At 40.6% G+C, this 26,517-nt stretch overlaps 1 protein-coding gene across 1 annotated transcript in view; it reads left to right on the top strand.

Annotated features, from left to right (window-relative positions):
- Positions 1-293: 293 nt before the first annotated feature.
- The window catches only part of LOC145410113 (cell adhesion molecule DSCAM-like), a 172,570-nt gene continuing 146,346 nt past the window's right edge, over positions 294-26,517 (top strand). The window contains exons 1-3 of the mRNA XM_080280312.1: positions 294-472; positions 13,705-13,796; positions 18,685-18,881. Of these exons, the coding sequence (XP_080136438.1) occupies positions 294-472; positions 13,705-13,796; positions 18,685-18,881 (468 nt within the window). The remainder of the gene's footprint in view (positions 473-13,704; positions 13,797-18,684; positions 18,882-26,517) is intronic.

Genomic DNA, 26,517 nt, shown 5'->3' with positions numbered 1-26,517 from the left:
TGAATACAAGCAGAATTTTCGAAGAGGGACTATAAAACCCAATGATTCTGATGGCGCTGATAAGAAAGAGAGGCTTAAACTTAGCCTCATAAAATACTGGGTGGTGAATATTAAGCACCCCCTGTCACTATGTGGTTAAGTATCGGGTGTTTCGAGGAAGACTAGTAAATGGTACCAATATCTACTTTGCATATTTTCTACTTCCGAAAAGACCTTTTCATGCTTTATAGTAGTTGTCTCTTTTTTTTTACGATCATAAGTTGCATTATTTCTAAATTCATGGGGCAGCCAAAATGACTGATTACCACACATCAAAATTAGCCAGCCGTCATCTCAACACACAAAATAAGGGAGCTCATCAGACGGACCTCACAGTATTGTTTACCGATATGGACCTCATCTTCGCAGTCAAAACGTACCAGCAACACATGATCCCTGACTGGAAAATGTCACACTCAAAAGATGAAGAATTGTCAGCCTGCTCATCGTACCAACAGTACATGCAATGTACTTTTTTTGAAAGGAGAAATCTATCTATCTGTCTGTCTATCAATCTATCTATCTTTTTATACCTGTATATCAATAACTGTATAGATATATCCATCTATCTATCTAATTATCTTTCTATATATCTACACCTGTTTCAATATCTACCAATCTATATATCTATCTATATAATCTATCGATCTATCTATCTATCTACAGTATATGTATCTATCTATCTATCTATCTATCTATCTAGATATATATATATATAGACAGATGGATAGATATAAAAATAGCGTTAACAGATCATGCCTCGGAGTCCTTCGGGGGGGGGGACCATAAATTCCCCCACCATCCACCCCTTTCCCGGTGACGACTCAGAGATATGCCTGGAACCACTGTCGGACTCACTTCTTCATTTCTGCAACATGCGCGGCTTTTCCTCTAACTTTCTCTCTGTCGAACACCACCTCTCCTCCTGTAAACCTCACCATCTGTTCTTGACAGAGACTCAGCTGTCTCAGGCAACTGACAACAAACCCTTTTCTATTTTCCCCTACTTTCTCGATACTCATTTCAAAGCCGAAGGTGGCTATTGTGTATGTTTAGCAACAATTTATCTCGCTCTAGTGTTCCTGAACTTGATTCTTCTGAATTCTCTACTCTGGCTTCGGCTTTCTTGTCATTCTCAGACTAAATATATCTGCGCTGTTTACTTATCTTCTAATTCTACTGACTATGAAAAACTCTTCGACTGTCTTACTTCTACAATGGAAAACATTCTATCCACTTCTCCTTTCTCTGAAATCTCCATTCTAGGAGATTTCAGTATTCACCACCACCTTTAGCTCTCCTTTCTTTTCACTGATCCACTTGTTAAACAAGCCCACATCTTTTCAATCCGTAATGACCTAGGGCAGCTTGTACAGCACCCTACCCATATCCCTGACTGCCTTGGAGAGAGCTGCAACATACTTGACCTCTTCCTTACAACTAATCCTTCTGCTTACATTGTTAATCTTTCCTCTCCTCTGGGCTCTTCCGATTACAACTTTATTATCTTAACCTGTCTTATCGCTCCAGTACGGCCTGTGGACCCTCCAAAGAAACATCATCTGTGGCACTTTGGAGCTGCAGATTGGGAGGCCCTCAGGCAGTACTTCTTTGATTTTCCCTGGAATGATTATTGCTTCCATTGCCGGGAGCCATCTGAGTGTGCCTTGCTCATTACGGAGGTTGTTCTCTCGGGCATGGAAGCATACATTCCCTTCTCATATCCTTTGACTAATGCAAGAAAGCCTTGGTTTAATCATGCTTGTTCTAATGTTGTCCACAACAGGGAAAGGGCCTATAAAAGGTACCGGAGCCAACCCACCCCTGAATCACATCCTTTTTATGTTTCTGCCCGGAATCTTGCTAAGGCTGCTCTTCCCTCTGCTAGAAATAATTTCTTCCGTTCTAAATGTTCTCAACTCTCCAACTCGAATTCTTTCCACTCCTGGTACCTTGCCAAAAATCTTTCTAACAACTTTACCTCATCATCCTTCTCTACTATTTTCTATTCTGATGGCTTTGTAGCTATTTCTTCTACTGATAGAGCAGATCTCTTCGCTCAGACTTTGTCCTCAAATTCCACCTTAGACGATTCCGATGCTGTTCCTCCATCACTTCCCCCCTCAGACTTCTTCATGGCTGATGTTAAATTTCTTCAGCTGATGTATTTTCTACCATGACTGGCCTTAATACTAACAAGGCATATGGGTCTGATGGAGTCCCTCCTGTTGTCCTCACGAACTGTGCTTCAGTGCTTATACTCTGCCTAGGTAAACTCTTTCGCCTTTGTCTATCAACTTGTACCTTTCTTTCTTGCTGGAAGTATGCTCTCTTTCAGCCAGTCCCAAGGAAGGGTGACCATTCCCAACCCTCTAAGTATCGTCCAGTCTTTAACATCCTGTGTCTCAAAAGTTTTCAAATCAGTTCTTAACAGAAAAATTTTAAAGCATCTTTCCTATCACAACCTTCTTTCTGATCATCAGTATGGGTTCCATCAGGGGCGCTTCACTGGCGATCTTCTCACCTACCTTTCAGACTCCTGGTCATCCTTCTTTCAGGACTTTGGCGAAAGCTTTGCCATTGCACTTGATAGCTCAAAGGCTTTCGATCGAGTTTGGCATAATTCTTCAGTTTCCAAACGACCCTCCTGCTGTTTCTATCCTTCTATCTGTGCCTTCATCTATAGCTTCCTTTCTGGTCTTTCTATAGCCGCTGTTGTAGACGGCCATCGTTCGTCTCCAAGATCTATCAACAGTGATGTTCTTCAGGGTCCTGTCCTATCACCACCTCTCTTCCTTTTATTCATCAATGACCTTCTAAGCTCTACATCTAACCTTATCCACTCGTATGCTGAAGATTCCACCCTTCACCTTTCCATTCGGTTCTCGCAACGTCCATCTCAGCAGTAACTTCAACAAACAAGGGATGAGGCTGTGGCATACCTAATGTCTGATTGCTCGTATTTCTGACTGGGGTGAAAATAATCTTGTTCTTAATGCATCAAAAACTCAATTTTTACACCTATCAACCTGACACAATCTTTCACATGAGTACCCACATTATAATGATTAATATTCAGCTCAATCATGCATCATCCTTGAACATGCTTGGGGTTTCATTCACTAGAGACTTGTCTTGGGAAGATCATATTGCATCTCTTGTAAAACCTGCGTCCAAGAGATTAGGTGTGCTAAGCCGACAATGTTGCTTCTTTACCTGTGCACAGTTGTTGACTTTATACACGGGTTTTATTCGCCCCTGTTTAGAATACAACTCTCATGTGTGGGGAGGCTCTCCACATACAGCTTTTCTCTATAGGGTGGAGTCAAAGGCTTTTCGTCTTATCAACTTTCCTCCTCTTACTTGCTTCCTTCAACCTCTGTTTCTTCGCCGCACTGTTGCATCTTTATCTCTTTTCTATCGTTACTTCCATGGCCACTGGTCCTCTGAACTGTCTGCTTGCATCCCTCCACCTCTACGCACCCGTCTACCAACAAACTTTCATCCCTTTTCTGTTCAGCTCTCTAATACAAGAGTTAACCGTTACTCCCAGTCCATCATTTATGCAACAGGTCAACTCTGGAACTGTCTCCCTCTGTCTGTATTTCCTACTTCCTATGATCTCCAGTCTTTCAAACGCAGTGTGTCCAGGCATCTCGAAATGAACGGATCTTGAATTTGGCTCTCTTTTGTATTGTTTTTTCTTGGAAGGAACGGTTTGCGGGCTCCTGGCCTTTGGCTCCTTCTTTCTTGCATATATATATATATATATATATATATATATATATATATATATATATATATATATATATATATATAATATTGCACTTGATCTCATATACTTTACAGACTCATTACTACCTGGTCGTCCCAACCATGACTTTCATTAGAATAGTTATACGATCTGGAATGCTAGCACACAATTCTTTAGAATTTGCTAAATATGAATTGGCGTTGTTTTTCATTCATCTATAAATCCATGTGTTATTCTTTGAAATTTTCTTACTGCGCCGAAGTTATTGATCTTACCGTATACGAAGGCCATACAAATTTTATGTGCTTTATTCTGTATTTGTTTTAGAGGACTGATGATGACATACTGAGATACTGAAAAAGCCTGGTTACAATAAAGATGATGTTTGTATCGGTCACTTTAACTCTTTCCTCCATGTTGTTAGATGTGCGATGACCCACATACCTATACCGAGTTAAGGCGTGAAAGGAAAATTACCAAAAGTTCTGGAACTCAAAGATTTGCATTATGTGTGTGTTGACAGACGATTTGTTTTTGTCGTTTTTTTTTTATCTCCCTTCTTCTGTGCTATCGTAGTGAGGAGTTCTAAGCTCCACAAAGAGGGGGAAAAAGTCTTGGTATGGTCTTTGTTGGTGGAGGGCTCATTAGTTGTCAAGTTGCAAGATGAACGATCACAAACAGCCTGTATAAGAGTAAAGAAGACATGTACTATTTCAGCATATCTTGAAAAATTGTGTCAGCATACCAAATACTATGCTGGCTGTGATGAGAGCCTAGAGTGGAATTAAAATGCACTGTTGGACAAAGTAGCAAGTCAGACTGCAAGACTTTTGTTTCATTCTCTTTCAGTGTGTAATGTAGTGCATGTACTGCATAAGAGCAATGAACATGCCGACAATGACTATCACAATGACTTTATTTTACGCTAAGTGTATAGGCATATGCCGGATAAAATATACTGTAGATGTTATAATAAGATATATGGTGCACATGGTGCTGTTCCCCATTCCCTTTTAAAATATAAAGATAGACTTCAATAAAAAATATTGTTGCAAGATCCTATCAAATAAAAAAAAAAATGTCATGCTATGAAAGTTATTGTCAGATCATATATTAGCGAGGTCAGATTCTCCTGATTCATAGGACAAGTATATACGGGGTGTATATATATATATATATATATATATATATATATGTGTGTGTGTGTGTGTGTGTGTGTGTGTGTGTATTTCCAGGCTCCTGGCCTTTGGTTACTTCTTTGTTACATTATATATATATATATATATATATATATATATATATATATATATATATATATAACTGTGCTTCTGTGCTTACACCCTGCCGGCAAACTCTTTTGCCTTTGTCTGTCAACTTGTACCTTTCCTTCTTGCTGGAAGTTTGCTCTCATTCAGCCAGTCCCAAAGAAGGGTGACCACTCCCAACCCTCCAACTATCGTCCAATTTTTTTAACGTCCTGTATTTCAAAAGTTTTCGAGTCATTTCTCAATAGAAAAATTTTAAGGCATCTTTCCTATCACAACCTTCTTTCTGATCGTCAGTACGGGTTCCGTCAGGGACGCTCCACTGGCGATCTTCTTACCTACCTTCAGACTCCTGGTCATCCTCCTTTCGGGACTTCGGCGAAAGCTTTGCCATTGCACTTGATATCTCAAAGGCTCTCGATCGAGTCTGGCATATATCTTTAATTTCCAAACTGCCGTCTTACGGTTTCTATCCTTCTATCTGTGCTTTCATCGCTAGCTTCCTTTCTGGTCGTTCTATAGCCGCTGTTGTAGACGGCCATCGTTCTTCTCCTAGATCTATCAACAGTGGTGTTCCTCAGGGCTCTGTCCTATCACCAACTTTCTTCCTTTTATTCATCAATGACCTTCTAAGCTGTACATCTAACCCTATCCACTCATAGGCTGATGACTCCACCCTTCACCTTTCCATTCGGTTCCTGCAATGCCCATCTCAGCAGTTACTTCAGCAAACAAGGGATGAGGCTATGGGACACCTAATGTTTGACTTGGCTCGTATCTCTGACTGGGATAAAAATAATCTGGTTGTTTTTAATGCATCTGAGACTCAGTTCTTACACCTAACCATGCGACAAAATCTTCCACATGTATACCCACTGATGTTTAATAATATTCAGCTTAATCCTGCATCATCCTTGAACATGCTTGGGGTTTCATTTACTCGGGACTGGTCTTGGATAGATCATATTACATCTCTTGTAAAATCTGCTTCCAAGAGATTCGGTGTGCTAAGCCGACCCCATGCTTTCTTTACCCCTGCACAATTAGGATTTTATTCACCCCTGTGTGGAGTACAACTCTCATGTGTGGGGAGGCTCCCCACATACCGCTCTTCTCAATAGGGTGGAGTCAAAGGCTTTTCGTCTCATTAACTCTCCTCCTCTTTCTGACTCTCTTCAACCTCTGCCTCTTCACCACACTGTTGCATCTTTATCTCTTTTCTATCGCTACTTTAATGGTCACTGCTCCTCTGAACTGTCTGCATGCATTCCTCCACCTCTACGACGGGCGCATAGCACCCGTCTAGCAGCAAACTCTCATCCCTTTTCTGTCCAACACTCTAATGCAAGAGTTAACCGTTACTCCCAGTCTTTCATTTATGCAACAGGTCAGCTCTGGAACTGTCTCCATCTGTCTGTATTTTCTGTTGCCTATGATCTCCAGTCTTTCAAACGCAGTGTGTCCAGGCATCTCAAAATGATCGGATCTTGAATTTGGCTCTCTATTATATTTTGTTTTTCTCTTGGAGGGAACTGTTAATGTGGGCTCATGGCCTTTGGTTCCTTCTTCCTCGCATAAGAAATATTTATATATAAATATATAAATAAATATATATATATATATATATATATATATATATATATATATATATATATATATATATATATATATATATATATATATATATATATATATATATATATATATATATATATATATGTGTGTGTGTGTGTGTGTGTGTGTGTGTCTGTGTGTCTATGTGTCTGTGTGTGTTTAATAATATTCAGCTTAATCCTGCATTATCCTTGAACATGCTTGGGGTTTCATTTACTCGAGACTTGTCTTGGAAAGATCATATTGCATCTCTTGTAAAAACTGCTTCCAAGGGATTAGATGTGCTAAGCCGACTCCGTTCCTTCTTTACCCCTGCACAATTGTTGACTCTATTCACGGGTTTTATCCGCCCCTGTGTGGAGTACAACTCTCATGTGTGGGGAGGTTCCCCATATACAGCTCTTCTCAATAGGGTGGAGTCAAAGGCTTTTCGTCTCATTAACTCTCCTCCTCTTACTGACTTCCTTCAACCTCTGGCTCTTCGCCACACTATTGCATCTTTATCTCTTTTGTATCGCTACTTCAATGGTTACTGCTCCTCAGAACTGTCTACATGCATTTCTGCACCTCTACGACGTGCGCGTAGCATCCGTCTAGTAGCAAACACTCATCCTTTTTCTGTCCAACTCTCTAATGCAAGAGTTAACCGTTACTCCCAGTCCTTCATTTATGCAACAGGTCAACTCTGGAACTGTCTCCCTCTGTCTATTTCCTGCTTCCTATGATCTCCAGTCTTTCAAACGCAGTGTGTCCAGGCATCTCGAAATGATCGGATCTTGAATTTGGCTCTCTCTTGTATTTTGTTTTTCCCTTGGAGGAAATTTTCATATAAATATTCATTACGTATATAGGTATGCATACTGAATCTATCCATTTATCTGTGTTTACAATACTTCCGGGCCCCTGGCATTTGGTTCTTTCTTACATTATATACATATATATATATATATATATATATATATATATATATATATATATATATATATATATATATATATATTGTTACGGAACAGAGAAAGATAATGTACACATTAAGTGAGAATACTAAGAGTCACTACTGTCCCGTAAAGTTCCAGGTTCAAAACAAAAGAGTTAGGTAAAATTACAAGTTAAAGTTTAATGCTCAAACTAACAACAAAACATTCAGGACTCATAAGGATAATGTAATGGCAAAAAACAGGTTAAATATATGGTTAACTGCAATAGCCTCTATTAACACGAGATTAGCAAGAGTAAATTTACCTAAGTCAGCCCTGATAAAATGAAAATACACTGGGTAATGCTCAGTTAATGCAAGATAAATTATTACAGATACAAAATATTATTAAAAATGACTGACAAAAACTTACATTAAATCACAAAAAACCTCACTAGGCCTAAGAATTAACCCTATGCTACACAGCACAAGAAAAACAATGCAACAACAGTTATACTCAAATTACACAGCTGCTAGATGGTTGGAGATTTCCTGAGAACTCACAATAATAATAACTGTGCAGGGGAGGACAGAGATGTGAACAAAATGAGGAGCAGATCTAAGTGGCAATGATGCAGAGACTGAGCTCATTATATAGGGGCCGGCAGAGCTTGATAGAACTTGTAAGAAGGACGCGCAAATGAAGCCATGGGGACAAAGAGCTGAAAATCCTGCTCTGAACAACAGGAAGGACGACTTACTCTACTATAACGGTAGAAGGGGGGGACTGAGGCAGAACACGCTCGTGATCAAACATGCAGCATACTGTGCGTTAAAATTACACAAAGGATGATGAAATCATAGGCTATGTAACACCTCCCCACAAAGAAAAAAGAAATTTACAAAGGAAATTTCTTATTACTCTAAAACAATCTGTATATGGCATTACAGAACATGCAAAAGTCTTTCCTAATGTTACAAAACATGAGATCTCCCTAGCACGTTCAGTCATACGTACTTGCCAGTATCCCTTTAACAAATCAAACTTACTTATGTACCTAGCCTTTCCGATCTTGTCTATGCAATCTTCCACACGAGGGAGAGGGTAAGTGTCTGTTTTGGTTATCTGATTAACACGTCTGTAGTCGATGCAAAGCCGCTGTGACCCACCCGGCTTAGGGACTAGAGTGACAGGAGAACTCCACTCGCTCTGACAGGGCTCAATCATCTTGTGGTCTAACAGGTAGCCAAGCTCCTTCTGGATGAGAGGAACTTTCACTGGGTTCACACGGTAAGGAGGCAATTTAATTGGCTTTGCGTCTCCAACATCGACATCATGCATCAACACAGTGGTTCTTCCTGGAGTAGCACGGAACACTTGCAGGTACTCCTGCAGTAATGCCGAAAACTCCTGCCTTTCCTCGGGAGGTAGATGAGAAAGCTTAGTCTGGAGATCATTCATGATATCAGGATTCTTCCCCAAACTATCACTCAGGCTCATGCTGCATGGGAGAACTTCACTTGCAGACTCGGGTGGAACAGCTACAGTGCAGACTGGATTATTTTCGTCCCGCCTGTGATATAACTTTAGCATGTTGATGTGACATAGTTGCTTGTTCTTTCTACGATCTGGTGTGGCGATGACATAGTTGACATCACTGAGTTTCTTCTCCACGAAATAAGGACCACTAAACTTGGCTTGAAGAGGTTGCCCATGAACTGGTAGCAGAATCAAAACCTGATCTCCTGGCTGAAAGTGGCGTAACCTGGACTTCTTATCATACCAAGTCTTCATCTTCTCCTGAGCAGCTCCTAAATTCTCTCTCGCCAGCTGTAAAGCAGTGGACAGCCGTTCGTTGAACTTCATCACATACTCCAGCAGGTTGACGTGATCTTCCTCCGACAGCCAGCATTCCTTGAGTAACTTAAGGGGTCCTCTTACTTCATGGCCAAACAGTAGTTCAAAAGGTGAGAAGCCCAGTGATTCATTTGGAGATTCTCTTGCGGCAAACACAACGAATGGAAGACCTTTATCCCAGTCTTTCTGATGTTCCAAACAGTATTTCTTGAGCATCGATTTGAGTGTTTGATGATATCTCTCCAACGCTCCTTGGGTCTGGGGATGGTAAGCTGAAGACGTGAGCTGGGTGATGCCCAACTCTTTCAGAGACTGCTTGAAAACATTCGACATGAAATTACTTCCCCGGTCTGACTGTACCTCCTTGGGCAGACCAAACTTTGTGAAGAACCCTAGCATTTCCTTAACCACGTTCTTTGCTGAGATATTTCTAAGTGGAATGGCTTCAGGATAACGAGTAGCCATATCAATCAGGGTCAACACATAAGAAAATCCTGAAGAAGTCTTAGGAAGAGGGCCCACAATATCCACCAACACACGGGTGAAAGGCGCCTCAAAAGGAGGAATGGGAACTAGAGGTGCAACCTTTTCGGTCTGATTACACTTCCCCACAACTTGACAGGTGTGACAAGACTTACAATACCAGGAAACATCCCTGAAGATACCTGGCCAGTAGAAGTGCTTCAAAATGCGTGCCACAGTCTTCCTCACTCCAAGGTGTCCTGCCAAACTGGAATCATGAGCCACTCTGATGATATCCTGCCTACAAACACGAGGGATGACAACTTGATGTACAACCTCCCATTCACAGTCGGCTGATGCTGTTGGGGGTCTCCACTTCCTCATAAGTACTCCTGACTTTACATAATAACAAGTAGAAGCACCAGCTGACTCTTCTTCACTGTAAGCAGAGTTAGCTAGACCTTTCAACTCAGGGTCAGCAACCTGCAACTCAACCAACTCTTGATGAGACAAATTATCAACACTACGGGGTACTGCCTCATCTGGTGAGTGGTCCAAATTAGCAAGAAAAGTGTCAGCTAGGATAACATCATCATCATCATTATCCTCTAAATCACCAGTAACTTTAGACTTAGCCCTAGTGACAGCACATGCAGGGAACACGTCAGGGACATCACAATCCTGGGCCGCAGCCACTGGCTCACTAGACAACTGAGGAGCTGGACACACTTGACTTCCACCAATATCATTTCCAAGTAAGAAAGTTACACCTGACATTGGGAGTGTCTCAACCAACCCAACCATAACAGAACCATTAACAAAACCAGACTCTAAATTCACTCTGCACAGAGGGACAGAGAAGTAATTATTCCCTACACCTTGTAAGATTACAGTTTCATCAGAGGAATTAACATTAGAGCCTAGAACACTGGTCAGCATAAGGGATTGGCAAGCACCTGTATCACGATATATTTTAATTGATTTCCTGTCATTACTGTCCAGAGGACTGACAAAACCATCAGACAGGAAATTAGCACATGAACTCTTGAGAGTGTCACCCACGTTACTGCTCAAAAGAGGAGCTCCATCATGAGAATGTAAGTTACCCCTCAAAGCAGGTTCAGTTAACTCAGTTAAAGAATTCTGGGAACTCTCAGGAGTGGACACTAGACCAATTGACTGAATATTTAAAGACTCCTTTTTGTTCACATCACGCTGTCTCCTGAAACATTTCTCCGTAGTATGACCAAGCTTACTACAATAAGTACATTTACTTTTCTGAAATCTAGAGGTGAAGCTGGTATTTACTTCCTGAGAAACATCATCTTTATTCTCTTTCCTGTTACCTGTACTCTGAGTAGAGGCAACGTACTTACTCTCAGCTTTCCCTTTTTCTTTAGAATATCTCTTGTGAGTGAGAACATATTCATCAGCTAAAACTGCAGCATCAGACAAATTATCTATTCTTCTCTCATCAAGATATAGGCTTACATCTTTATAAATACACCTCTTGAAGTCCTCCAGCAAAATCATCTGCTTAAATTTACCAAAATCAGATTCCACATTCTTAGAATTTAACCACTGCTCTAACAGATCTTTGATTTTTGCATACTCAACATGGGATTGCTTATCTTGCTTGTAAGTTGTCCTAAATTTTACTCTATAGGCTTCAGGAACAAGCTCATAAGCCTTAAGAATCAAGCTCTTAACTACATCATAATTATCAGATTGATCCTGAGGCAAAGATGCATAAGTTCCTTGAGCTTTACCGGTGAGAACAGTTTGAAGGAGTACTGGCCAATACTCCTTGGGCCAACTAAAACCTGTAGCTACCCTCTCAAACAACTGAAAATACTTTGTTAAATCAGATTCATTAAAAGGAGGGACAAGTTTAACATTTTTAGCCACATCAAAATCATCAGAGCTAGATGATCCAGTTCCACCTTGTTTCATGCGATACTCATGGTCTGCCTGAATCCTGGCAAGTTCAATTTGTGCCTGAGCCTGTACCTGTGCCTCTTGAATACGAGCATTTGCCTCCTTAACACAAGCCTCCTTAGCCTGAGACTCAGCCTCCTTAGCACGTGCTTGAAATTCAGCTTCCTTCACACGAGCCTCCTGCAGGGCTAGCTGTAACTTAGCTAATTCAATCTGCGTTTGCTCATTTGGAGGAGTTACATTAAACAAGCTTTCATTAATCATGTCAACAATTTGATCTTTAGAATGATGAGAGCGAACAGCAATGCCCAATTGTTGAGCAACGAGCTTAAGTTCATTCTTTGTTCTGTTTTCTACATCACACACTGTTTGCACATTTGACAAAAAATCTTTGGCTTCATCAAGTGTAGTAATAGTAGACATCATGAATAAATCACAGTCACAAAATATCAAGCAATATCCTTATGATAATATCCTGAATATCCTGATAAGAGATCGCCAAATTTATGTTACGGAACAGAGAAAGGTAATGTACACATTAAGTGAGAATACTAAGAGTCACTACTGTCCCGTAAAGTTCCAGGTTCAAAACAAAAGAGTTAGGTAAAATTACAAGTTAAAGTTTAATGCTCAAACTAACAACAAAACATTCAGGACTCATAAGGATAATGTAATGGCAAAAAACAGGTTAAATATATGGTTAACTGCAATAGCCTCTATTAACACGAGATTAGCAAGAGTAAATTTACCTAAGTCAGCCCTGATAAAATGAAAATACACTGGGTAATGCTCAGTTAATGCAAGATAAATTATTACAGATACAAAATATTATTAAAAATGACTGACATAAAAACTTACATTAAATCACAAAAAACCTCACTAGGCTTAAGAATTAACCCTATGCTACACAGCACAAGAAAAAAAATGCAACATCAGTTATACTCAAATTACACAGCTGCTAGATGGTTGGAGATTTCCTGAGAACTCACAATAATAATAACTGTGCAGGGGAGGACAGAGACGTGAACAAAATGAGGAGCAGATCTAAGTGGCAATGATGCAGAGACTGAGCTCATTATATAGGGGCCGGCAGAGCTTGATACAACTTGTAAGAAGGACGCTCAAATGAAGCCATGGGGACAAAGAGCTGACAATCCTGCTCTGAACAACAGAAAGGACGACTTACTCTACTATAACGGTAGAAGGGGGGGACTGAGGCAGAACACGCTCGTGATCAAACATGCAGCATACTGTGCGTTAAAATTACACAAAGGATGATGAAATCATAGGCTATGTAACAATATATATATATATATATATATATATATATATATATATATATATATATATACAGTATATGCTTGGAGGAACCAAAGGCCACGAGCCCGCAATAACTGTTCCCTCCAAGAGAAAAACAAAATACAAGAGAGAGCCCAATTTATATAAATATTCAATAAGTGTATAGGTATGCATACTAAATCTATCTATCTATCTATCTATGTGTGTGTGTGTGTGTGTGTGTGTGTGTGTGTGTGTGTGTGTGTGTGTGTGAGAGAGAGAGAGAGAGAGAGAGAGAGAGAAAGAGTACATAGGAAGCAAAGATAACAGAAGGCCTGTTGGCTCATGACGAGGTTCTCTGCTTGAAAGAAAGAAAAAATGCGAATTCCAACAAGATCTAACCAACGTGTAAGAGAAAAAGATACAAAAAATAAAGGCTCTCTCCCACCCACCACACCATCTGTTGAACCCGGTAGGAAGATAGAATAATCACCATGCTTTTTAGAAAGGACAGGCATTATAATTTTATAGAAGAAGTAGAAGAGGAATGATTATGCACTACAGAATCTCTGTTCTACAGACCTGTAAAGCCACCATCACAGAATGTCTTCGGCATTAAGCAAAAGTCTCATAGTCGTCAGCATCACTTCAGACTGGAAGTAAACAATATAGGTTAGTTATAGAATATACCCTCAAAATTTTTGTCGACGTTTTTTAAATGCAACAATAGTTATTGCACTAACTGCTGTTGCTGGTAGCCTAATGCATTGTTCCACTATGGAATATTAAAGCAATTTTTCCCTGTATTAGCGTTGCATCTCTAGCTTTAATTTCATTCCATAATTACTTTTCACAGGATCATTCAGCAGTTCGAACAAATGATCACATCTAACATATCAGATTTGCACAGAGAGTTAAATACTAGCATTAGATTTCCTGTGAGTCATCGCTTTTTCAGAGACATATTTAGAGTCTTAAGTCGCTCTTCGTAGGGTAAATTTCGCAGCGACGGGATCATTTTCTGAGGCTTTGCGCCGGTTCTCCCTAGCTTGTCTTTGTCCAGAATGAGATTCGAGGACCATTGTTGCACACAGTATTCTTGGTGTTGTAGAACTGATGACGTATAATCTTAGAAATTACATCAGGCGTTTTATGTTAAAAGATCCTTGCCATTAAGCCAAGTATTTATTTATTTTATTTATTTATTTTTTGCCTTGTTACTGGCTGGTGTCCACGGAAGTTTTTGAGGTCGTTACTGGTAATTCTTCCTAAATCTTCTCGTCCATTACGTCCCTTATTGGGGTATGAAACATACGGTATTCATATTCAACGTTTTTGTCGAAAAAGTTAATCGCCTCACATTTCTCTGCATTAAATTGAATATACCACCTTCACTCCAATTTATTAACCTATCCAGGTCGTTTTCTGTAGATTCACGGTTTGCCTTCGTAATTAATTTGCCTCCAATTTTTGTGTTATCCACAATTTTCGCCGCCATAGAAACGAGTCCATTTTCGAGATCAGTGATATAAACATGGAAAAGATTGGTCTTTGAGGAAATCCGTTTGTTACCCCTAGTCAGTCTTATGATTCACCATTTATTACTAGCCTACACACTGCTTACGATTCGTTAACCAATCACTAATCCTTATCAAAGACTTTCTGGAACTCTAGATAGATGACATCCGACGATATTTTTGCGTCCCAGTTATCGTTTATGTTTGTAAAAGAAAAATCAAGCAATATTTTAAAGCATGGCCAATTATTACGAAACCCATGCTGATTATCTATCTATCTATCTATTGCCAGACGCCTCAATCTCGTTTGGGGTGGCCACAAACAAATCGCCTCCACCTCACCCTGTCTCCCGCAATTTCACTGCCGTGCTCCCAACTCACACCCCCCTCTCTCATATACCTCTCCACCCCATCCCTCCATCTCATCCTCGGCCTCCCCCTCCCTCTTCCACCCCTCCACCTCACTCACATACACTCACTTCGTCAGTCTCTCACCCTCAATCCTCTCCACATGGCCAAACCACCTCAGTGTGTTCCTCATAACGCTTCCTATCACATCCACATCCACACCACAACGCTCCTTTATATCCTCATTCGTCAGCCTGTCTCTCCATGTGACTCCACAGGCTCCTCTTAAATAACTAATTTCCACTGCTCTCACTCTTGACTTGTGTCCTTCCAACAACGTCCAAGCTTCACTTCCATACGTTAGAGTTGGTATCACAATACTGTCATGCAGTAACTTTTTCACTTCCATCCTTACTTCCCTGTTTCTTATCACTGCTTTCAAAGAACCAGCAACCTTTCTACCCTGCTGTACCCTTTCAAGTACTTCACCCTCCAAACCTCCATCCTTACTCAGCACACTACCCAAGTACTTGAACGTACTCACATTTTCCAATTCCTCACCATCCAGCCTCGCTGTACATTCACTGACTTCACCTCTCTCAAAGACAATCACTTTACTCTTCCCTACATTCACCTTTAGATTCCGTTTCTTACACACTCTCCCAAACTCATCCACCAAGCCTTGCATCTCCCCTTCGTCTTCACTCAACAACACAGTATCATCTGCAAACAACAATACAGGGAGTTTCCAAACACTATCCTCTCTCACCAGGGCCACTCCAACATCCACTACCCTACCTTGTACCTCTTTTATTACCCCATCCATGTACAGATTGAACAGCCATGGAGACATGACACATCCCTGTTTCAACCCAACCTTCAAGGAGAAAAATTCACTTAGTTCACCGTCCACACGCACTGCAGCCTTAGCACCATCATACAGTACATACTCTTCACAGCATTCAACAACTTCCCATCAACTCCATATATTCTTAATACTTTCCACAATCCTTGTCTATCCACCCTGTCATATGCTTTCTCAAATCCATGAAAGCCGCATACAACTTCTCTAGAAACTTTTCCAGTAAAGATCTAAGAATGAATATCTGATCTACACAACCTCTTCCCTTCCTAAAGCCTCCCTGTTCTTCTCCAACTAATTCCTCTGTTCTTTCTCGAACTCTATCAATAAGTATCCTACCATACACTTTTCCTATTATACTAAGAAGACAAATGCCCCTTTGATTACCACACACTTCTTTTTCCCGTTTTCCTTTGTACAAGGGAATAATTAAACCTGACTTCCAATCCTCCGGGACTCTACCTTCCTCCCAGGCCAATCTGCACATCTTCCACATCCATTCTACTACTATCTCTCCCCCATGCTTCAGCATTTCACCACACACTCCATCAATTCCTGGGGCTTTCCTCCATTTAACTTTCTTCATTGCTTCCACAACTTCTATCCTACTGATTTCTTCCTGTCTTCTCACCTCCCTCCTTCTCCCAGCCATTCCCCAGCCACTTATACTCGCATTACTTCCATCCTGTATGTTCAACAATTCCTGAAAGTGTTCTCTCCATCTGCTCACTTTTTCTCTCTTCTCCACTAGTAATCTACCATTTTTATCTTTCACTCCCCTGCCAACCTCACTTCCACCCTGTCTTACTCTCTTCACCTCTTTCCAAAACATTTTCTTACAGTCCCTCCACTTTACACTCAAATTCCTTCCAAATTCCTCATCCACTCTCTTCTTACTCTCTCTTACTAATCTTTTCACCTCTCTCTTTCTTTCTACATATAACTCTCTCTTCCGCCTCTCAACTTCTTCCACGCCCTTATTACTCATCCATTCATTGTATGCTTTCTTCTTTTGTGCCACAGCCTGTCTCACCACTTCAATCCACCACGCTGTTCCTTGCACACCCCTCCGTCTTCTCTTCCTCCCACATACCACATCACATGCTGCACATATTTCTTCTGTAAATATCCTGCACACACCTTCCATGTCCCCCATCTGCTCCAATTCATATTTGCCCAATCGTTCCTCCACTTCTCTCCTATACTCTGCCTTTTCCTTATCCTCCTGTAACCTTTCCACTCTCCTTGCAACTACTCCTCCCTCTCGTCTTTCCCTTCTTCTATTCCTCCATCTTACTTGGAACCTAATTCTGGCCACCACCAAGCAGTGGTCAGAAAGTCCACTCCCCCAACCTCTATAAGCTGATTATCTGTTATAAGATTATAAGATTATGTTTATTAAGGAACAAGGTAGTTTTACCTATCATATTTTTTCCAAAATTTTCCGTAGTGCTGATGTTAGGCTTATAGGGTTGTAATTTCTGGCGGGTATTTCATCACGTATAAAGATCAGTGATATAATATTATTAACGAAATTCCATTGGCTCTTTATTCTTACATTCAGTTTTTATTTTATTTTTATTCACAGGAAAAGCTAACTGTATGTGAGATTCACGAAGTAGGCTATGCGAGGAGATGTCTAATCTTTGCCAGTTGATTTATTTGGGTCGAATTTCTTGTGATAACGCTCCGTGGCCTCTCACTTTGGTGATTGCTAACGCATCATCTTCAGGGCCTGAGAAAGCCAACTGGGGGATGGGAATACTTCCACTATATTCTTTTGTGAAAACACTGTCGAATAAGTCGTTCAGAATTGCTGACACTGCTTGAGTATAACGGACGAAATCGCCGTTCGAGGTTAGTAGAGAGCCTATGCCATCTTATACATTTTCTTGCTCCGCACGTAATGAAAAATAATTGAAGGTTTGATTTTACTTCACGAAATATTCTTGCTTCGTGGTCTGGTTTAGTTTTCCGAATAATTTTCGCACACTGCCTGTGTAAATAAAAATATTAGGTACATTCATCGTGGTTTCCTGTACGTTTATATTTTTCGGTATTCTCCTCTTTTGCGACCGATGATTTCTTCAGTATTCTCAGACATGCAGGCCGGTTTATTAAGACTATTTCGTCAGATAATTCTCAGTCCATTTTTTTCATTCGATAGGCATCAGTCGATTAGTGAATATTTCCTGCATTTCTTCGACGTTCTCCACGTGTAGTAACTTTATCCAATAACTGGTGTTAGAAATTTCCTTTCTCGTATTATCGAAGTTTGCTTTTTTTTTTTTTTTATTAGGAAGTAAAAGGTCATTTATACTGGGCATACAGTTGATCTAAATTCCAATGTTAATGATATTATGATCGGTGTTACTAAAATATTCAGCAGCACCACACAAATTTATTAGATCAATGTTGCTAGGGCAAGGCCGAAAATATTATTACTGCGCTTACAGTAGGTGTATTCGCTGCCCGACTTTAAAATTCATCATCTGTCATTTATAACATCACATTCCCTTCTTTATCTGCACGCGATTTTTAAAATCAATATTCAGACATTAATGTTCCCCAACATTTTGTAATCTTTGTTTTTTATTACTGATTTATTTCGTCGTACAGTGTTATATAATTTTCCTCGTCTAACTTGGGCGGTCTGTATATTACACCTGAAAGAATGGGTTTATAACTTTCCGTGAAAATTTTGACATACAAAGAATCGCCTGTTTCAACATCTGTATTGCATTTATATGGTTCTTAATATACGAGGAGAGAGAGAGAGAGAGAGAGAGAGAGAGAGAGATTTTCCATTAATATGTACGTCTGCCATTCGTAGTGTGGTCCCGGGAAGATGAAAGCACTGGTGGTCGTGAGACTGAGGGCAACACAGGAGCAGCAGGTGGTGGGTCAGGTAACCAGACCGAGGCGTCACAACCTTACTTCCTCCATGACCGTCTCACCCTTAACGTGTCTGCTCAACTCGACTCCACCGTTCACCTCCACTGTCGTATCAGCGGCATTAAGGACCAGTCTGTGAGTTGACCCGTTGTGGATTTCTGTTGTTACCATTTGTCAGTTTTGTATATTATGAGAGAGGGGGAGTGTGAGCTGGAGAGAGATCAGCCAGATGATAAACGATAGGATGACGTGGTGGAGACTCGTATGTTTCAACCCGTTATATTTTAAAGTGATTTACGATGTATAGGTAGAGAGATTTATTTTTACTACATAAGGAAAGGATTTGTTGGTTTTAGTCTCTCTCTCTCTCTTTCTCTCTCTCTCTCTCTCTCTCTCTCTCTCTCTCTCTCTCTGGTATTCTTGTTCGCATCTGATCCATGTTACTTATTTTTTTCTCTCTGTTCACCCCTTTTCCCTGCTCTTCACTCTTTCATCCCCTTTTCTGCCCACTCTCTCAACGTTTCTTCTCTTCACCATTTTTTTTTTCTATTGCTCTATTTCGATATTCATTACATATTCTCTCTCAATAATCCCTTCAAGCCAATATGAATTTGCTTTTATGCTTGCAACCTCCAAAGGATTGTACTCGGCTTAGGAGACACCGCTTGTGCTGGGGGGGGGGTAAGAGAGCTGAGTTGATGACGTCACGTTACTATGACGACCGCCATGCAGGTTCAGCACAAACATCCGAAAAGTGTCTTTTGCAAAATCTTTTTTGTTACTTTCTTCTGGGAGGAAGACTGTCAACACGTAAGTGGGAAACCACTATAAATGTATTCATATATCAACATTCTCTTACACAGGTGGTGTAATATTAAGTTAAGGCTACCATCAAAGAAAGTCTGCAAATGTGGGTGTCTGAAATGTGTCTGGTTTGACCGCAAACTTTTTTGCAGTTCGACATAAATCCTGTAAGAGTCATTAAAATTGTTCTTCCATTCCATAGGAAGGAAGTTTAGTGTCAATGAAAGAATAATGGCAAAAAAAAAAAAAAATCCAGGGTGCAGAAAACATACACAAAGGGCAAATTTATGCTAGGATAAGATACTGAAATACGGTAAATACCAGCATGTCTCGGGTATTATGCAAAATTCTTGGTAAAATTGTTTGGAAGAGTTTTATAACTTCTAAATTAGAATGCAGCACTAAAGATAGGACTGACCAGTGCAGTCATTCATTTAACCACTAGTCTACCATTTAACCAATCGTAACGAAACTAAATCAACCAAGGTCACTAGACTACCGGTGGTGCTAACCTAACCAAATCAAATTTTGACCAGACGAACGGAGTGTCACTAGATCTAACAAAGACAAACTGCCACTAGACTGAACCAACACAAAGTGTCACTAGACCTAACACAAACTATCACTTGACCTAACTAATCGAGTTCTGACCTGGCCTTATTTACTGTAGCTTTGTGTGCAACAAAACCCAGGGGAACTTACAGAACTTTGAAGTAATAGTAAATGAATCTTAAATTGGCTACTGGGCAAACAGTGTATATACAGCAGTGTAACCCAGAGAACATACTGTAGTGTGGCAAAAAATCAAATCAGACTAAGTAGTTGATAATTGGAACAACAGTATCTGCTAGACTGATCAGCATTATTGCTTAACTCAGGGGTTTCTTTCAAACTTTTATTGTACTGGATTCAAGTGGGCTATCTATGCGTCACAGAACCAGTGTACAGTATGTATCATGTTATAATACATTATATTCACCAACTTAAGCTTTGCAAGTCATACACAGAAAAAGATGGCTGCATAAAGAAACTTTATTTCAGCCTGCAATGATCAACTAAATATTATAATTAAATACAGGGAAGATATTTATTTAAAAAAAAGGTTGCAGCCAAACCTGACACTTTCGAGACACACCAAGTTTTTGTAGGTTTTCTCTGATGCTAGCCTTAACTATACATAATATTACAAAACTACAGAGAAGGTTGATAATCAATACATTTATCATTGTCTTCGCATTTCAGTATTGACTGCCTTCCTCCAAGATGAAAGAAACAAGAGACAACACTGTAAAAGTCCCTTGTCGAATGTTTGCGTTGAACCAGCAGAGCCGCTGTCAGGGTAACGTGACGTCACAACCTCGGATCTCTATGAAGATTTCATCTAACTTCTCCATTTCGAAAAGTCTTTACAAAGTTGAATCCAACCATGCGGTGTTACCAAAATAAATGGAAAGAATATCCTCCTCCTCCTCCTCCTCCTCCTCCTCCTCCTCCTTCTTTTTCTTCTTCGTCCTTTAATTATTATTATTATGATTATTATTATTATTATTATTATTATTATAATTATTATTATTATTTTATTAGATGATGATTATGATTATGTTGATATTGATGATGATGATGATGTTAATGATTATTATCATTATTAATGTTATTATTCTTGTTGTTGTGGTTTCTGGCTGGGTTAAGTGTCCCCCATATTCTCCTATCTAGAACCACTAAATCATGGCAGGCGTTTTGGAGAGCTTCGGAGGGCCCAGTACCTGCCCAGAGCCCCAACCAATGTGCAGATTCGTATGGCCATGTGGATTATGGGAAATGTGAATGAGGAGAGCAAGAGGGTGGAAGTAGTGAATGTGTTGAAGGGTGTGAGATACAGTATGCCGTGAGGGCACTGTGTGAAACGAAGATGAAATGGGGTGAATGGAGGAGTGGGAGGGTGTAAAAATGTGTGAGGTCGGGCATGAATGGGCGAGGAAGATGCAAGGAAGGAGTTGCTTTGTTGATGAATGAAGTGTGGGAGAGTGGAATGAGAGACTACAAGTGTGTCAGCTCGAGATGTATGTATGTCAAGTTCAAGTTTGAGAAGGTAATAGTGGCAGTGATTGTAGCGTACGCACAGTGTGATGACAGAAGTAAGACAGGTTTTGGGATGAGCTGGATGAAGTAGTAGGGAAAATGCCGAGGCGTTATAAAGTGTTTGTAATGGGTGACATGAATGGGAGAGTAGGAACTGGTCCTGTAAATGATACAATGGGTAATAATGAAATACCAAGAGAGAATGATAATGGGAAGCGACTGAAGGACGTGTCAGGAAAGGAGGTTGTGCATTTGTAATTCTTACTTCAATCACAAAGATTCACATACATGGCATAGAGGGAACGGAGATCATGTTGAAAGGAGCCTGATTGATTTCGTGCTCGTAGAGAAATCGATGCTGGGATGTGTTGCTGATACGAGGACAGTGAGAGGACGATGTGGAGATTTGGTAAGGACCAAGAGAGAGTGGAGCAGTCAGGGAGAAAGACTAAAAGTCGGGAAGCTGAGGATCAAAGAAATGGCAGATGAATACTAGGCCAAAATTGGGGAGAAGTTAGAATCAGTGAGTTGGAATGAAATGAATCTGAACAACTTGTGGCATGCATAAAGGGATTGCTTAGTTGTAATGCTAAAGCGGTGTGTGGTGTGGCAAGAGTAGCAGTAAAGAAGAAAGGTACGGTATGGTGGGATGAAGAGGTTGAGAGCAGTGGAGGAAAAGAGCAAGAAGTGGCTAGAGTGCATACAGGACAGGGGTTCAGTTGAAATAGGAACTGAATATACTAAGAGCAAGAAACGCATAAAGAGACTTGTGAAGAGGAAAAAAGGAGGTAAATGATGATCTAGGAATAAAAATGAATGCAAATTACTCTCAAAGTAGGAAGTTATTCTGGAAAGAGGTGCGGAAATGTAGAATTGACAGTGGAAAGAAATGTGAGAGTGTGACGGATGTAAGTGGTAGATTAATAACCCCATGGGGATGAAGTAGGAATCAGACGGAAAGAATATTTAAAAAGTATGTTGAATGCGAATGGATAAAGCAAAGCGACTGTTAACATGATTGGTTTGGGGGATGTACAGAAAAGGAATGCAGTGACAGGAAAACGTGACATCGCAGAGGTGAAGAACGCTGTGATGCAGCTAAAAAATGTGAAAGCAGCTGGGGTTGATGAGGTGTATGCAGAGGATGCAGAGATGATTACAGTAAGTGTAGTGGAGAGACTGGAATGAAGTGCTTGTTGGAGATATGTAAGAAGGAATGGATGAGCGGGACTGTGCCAGTAGAGTGGAAAACGGCAGTGACTGTACCTTTGTACAAAAATAAAGATGAACGAAATGAGTGCAAGAATTATCGTGGCACAAGTCCAATGAGTGTTGTAGGGAAGGTTTATGAAAGAATTATTATAGAGAAAGTAGGAGAGATATCAGAAGTCATGGTGAGTGTCGAACAGGGTGGCTTTAGGAGTGGCAGAGGATGTGCGGATCAAATATTTGCAGTGAGTCAGATAGAGAAGGCTTGTGACAAGGACTATTAGGTGTTTGTGGCATTTATGAAGCTGGAACAAGCATACGACAAAGTAGACAGGGATGGATTGTGGAGTTCTGCGCATGTAGGGAGTAGATGGTAAGCTGTTATGTGTCGTCAAGAGTTTTTATGATGGTAGTTAAGCATGCATAAGAGTAAATGGGCATTTGAGTGTATGGTTCACGATCAGTGTGGGCGTGCGACAAGTTTTTGTGATTTCTCCATGGTTGTTCAATATACAGTATATATATATATATATATATATATATATATATATATATATATATATATATATATATATATATATATATATAATGAGGTGAAGAGAGAAGTAAAAACACGAGTAATGGAGAGAGGGATGGCGTTGATAATTAATGGTGATGGATGGAATATCTCAAATTTATCGTATGCCGATGATGCAATGCTACTTGCAAATATCGGGCAAGAGCTTGGTAGACTAGTGCAAAGTTTTGTAGATGTCTGTGAGCGTCGTGCCTTGAGAGTAAATGTAGAAAAGAGTGGAGAATTTTATTGAGAGTCAAGGTGACTGCCAGTCTGATGCTAAATGAATGGAGAGAGATTGGAATTGGTGTAAGAGTTCAATTACCTGGGTGCAGTGACAGAAAAGAGAGGAAAATGTGCAGAAGTAGTGGAAAGTAGAGTGACACAAAGAAGGTAAGTAGCTGGATCTTTGACGGCCTGATAAGAAACAGAGGCATGAGTGTTGCAGGTGTGCGAGGTTTTCATGAAGGAATGATAGTCATATCTTTAATATTGACTGTGGTATGGCATGAAAATGAGAAGTCAAGAGTAAGAGCAGTAGAGATGGGACTACTAAGAGATTTGTGTGTGTGTGTGTGTGTGTGTGTGTGTGTGTGTGTGTCCGACTCTGGGCATAGGCTTCACAGCCTGCTCTCAAGGCCCAGTAGTCCTCCTGCATACCATACGCCTCTCTACATGTCACCACTTCGGCGCTAACACCCAGCGTCCATATTGAATACATGCTAGGGCTGTCTCATACAGGACTGGTGTATTGGTATTAGCGGAGGTATTTTTACGACATGTCGGCGGGTCTTCTGGTAGATTGGTAAAGTATGATTTTATTAAATTCAAATCCTTAAACTGTTCCCTGCCCCAGCGGGATTTGAACCTAGGTCCAGTAGGACTGCAGGCCACCTCTCTACCGACTGAGCCACCACCTCCCCCTGTATCTGTAGTACAGAGAATGGATAGGATATGGAACAATGCGATTCGTCAAAGATGCGAAGTAAGGACGTCTGTGGACATCAGCATCGAAGAAAGTGTACGGAAATGGTATGGTCACGTGGAGAGAATTGACGCCAGTGGAGTGGTGAAAAAGGTATATCTGAGCGAATTTGAAGGAAGGAAGAGGCAAGCTGGGCCAAGAAGAAGGCGGAGGAATATGGTGGATGAGTGTGTGAGGAAAAGAGGTATGGAAGTTCGGATTGGCTCTTATGAGATAGATATATGTGAAGCTACAGGAAGTGGTGAAATTTTTATGGCCTATCAGATGTAGCCAGGATTTCGAGGGCTTAAAGGATGTGTAAATGGAATCCTGACCCATTAAACCTGGCAAACTTTGGCTGCTTGGACGTTGCTACTCCTCACCCTGCCCTAGGGTGGAAAAGGAGGTCCGGATGATAATGATGATAATGATGATGATGATGATGATGATTGTTATTATTATTATTATTATTGTTATTGTGGGGCTGTTCTTCCATCTGTGCATGTGGGCATGTGTGGGTCTGTGTCCATAAAATTCTTGTGGGCGCGATATCTCCTGAACCAATTGACGGATTTCCGCCAGACGTTTATCAGTGATGCAGTGTACAGAGATAATGAACTACTTAGGTCAGCTAGGTCAAGGGGTCAAAGGTCAAAGTCATTTGGAGTCAACTTAGTTCATAATTGTGCGTGCGATGTCTCCTGAACCCCTCTACGGATATCCACCAAACTTTTGTCAGTGGTAGAGTAAAAATGGATGATGAGCTGATTACATCAGCAAGATCAAGGGGTTAAAGGTCTAGGTCATATTGATATCTCTTGGACCCCTCAACAGATTTCGGCCAAACTTTTGTCAGTGATTGAGTATGAAGGGATGATGTACATTTTAGGTCAGCAATGTCAAACAAAGGTCAAGGTCGTGTGGGTGTGGGAGTAATATCTCATGAACCCCTCCATGGATTTCCACCAGACTATTGTCACTGGTACAGTATAAAGGGATGCATTGATTAAGACTAAGGTCAAGGGGTCAAATGTCAGGGTCATATGGGTGTGAATGCGACAAATCCTGAAGCTTTCGACGGATTTTGACCATATTTTTGTTTGTGATTCCGTAAGATGGGGTGGTGAACTGATTAGGTCCGCAAAGTCAAGGGGCCGTATGTCAAAATCATATTGATGTGGGCGAAACATCTGATCCCCTTGACGGATTTCAACCAAACTTTTGCCAGTGATACAGTATGAAAGGAATGATAACTGATTAGGTTAGCAAGGTCAATGGATCAAAGGTCAAGGTCGTATGGGTGTGGGCGCGATATCTCCTGAACCCTTCGATGGACCGACTATTGTCAGTGACACAGTATGAAGGGATGATGAACTGATTAGGTCAGCAATGTCAAGCTGGAATTCATAGGTTCAAGTGCAGTATCTCCTGAACCTCTCGACGGATTTCCACGAAAGTTTTGCTAGTGATACAATATAAAATTATAAAGTGATCGTCGGAAAGGTCAAAGGCTTTTAGGACAGGGTCATATGGGTGTGGGTGTGATATCTCCTGAACCCCTCAACCAGTTTCTACCAAAGTTTTGTCAGTGATGTAGTATGAAGGGCTGATGAATTGATCAGGTCAGCAAGGTCAAGAGGTCAAAGGCCAAGGTCAAGGGACCAAAGGTGAAAGTTTTATGGATGTGGGCAGAATATCTCCTGAACCCCTCAACAGATTTCGACCAAACTTTTATCAGTGATACAGTATGAAGGGATGATGAACTTATTATGTCAGGAAGAGCAAGGGGTCAAAAGTCAAGATCATTTGTGTGTGGGCGCGATGTCTCCTGGACTCATCAACGGATTTCGACCAAACTTTAGTCAGTGATGCAGTAAGAAGGGACAATGAACTGATTAGGTAAGCAAGGTCAAAAGGTGAAAAGTTGAGGTCATATGGGTGTGAGCGTGATATCTCCTGAACCCCTCTATGGATATCCACCAAACTTTTGTCAGTGATACAGTATGAAGGGATGAACTACTTGAGCCACCCATGTCAAAGGGTCAAAGGTCAAATAGGGTCGACTTAGTTTATCTTTAGTGTCAATTTAACCCACAGTGAACCTTATCATGGAGACTTTATGGTGAATTCTTGCACAAAGCTTAGTGGAAGCATACCGA

This window comes from Coenobita brevimanus, chromosome 84 (assembly GCF_032717465.1).
Source record: "Coenobita brevimanus isolate Jiangsu-jjx chromosome 84, ASM3271746v2, whole genome shotgun sequence".
NCBI classification, from domain to species: domain Eukaryota; kingdom Metazoa; phylum Arthropoda; class Malacostraca; order Decapoda; family Coenobitidae; genus Coenobita; species Coenobita brevimanus.
The sequence above is the reverse complement of the archived record's forward strand: the minus strand, read 5'-3'. Positions and strand labels throughout refer to the sequence as shown.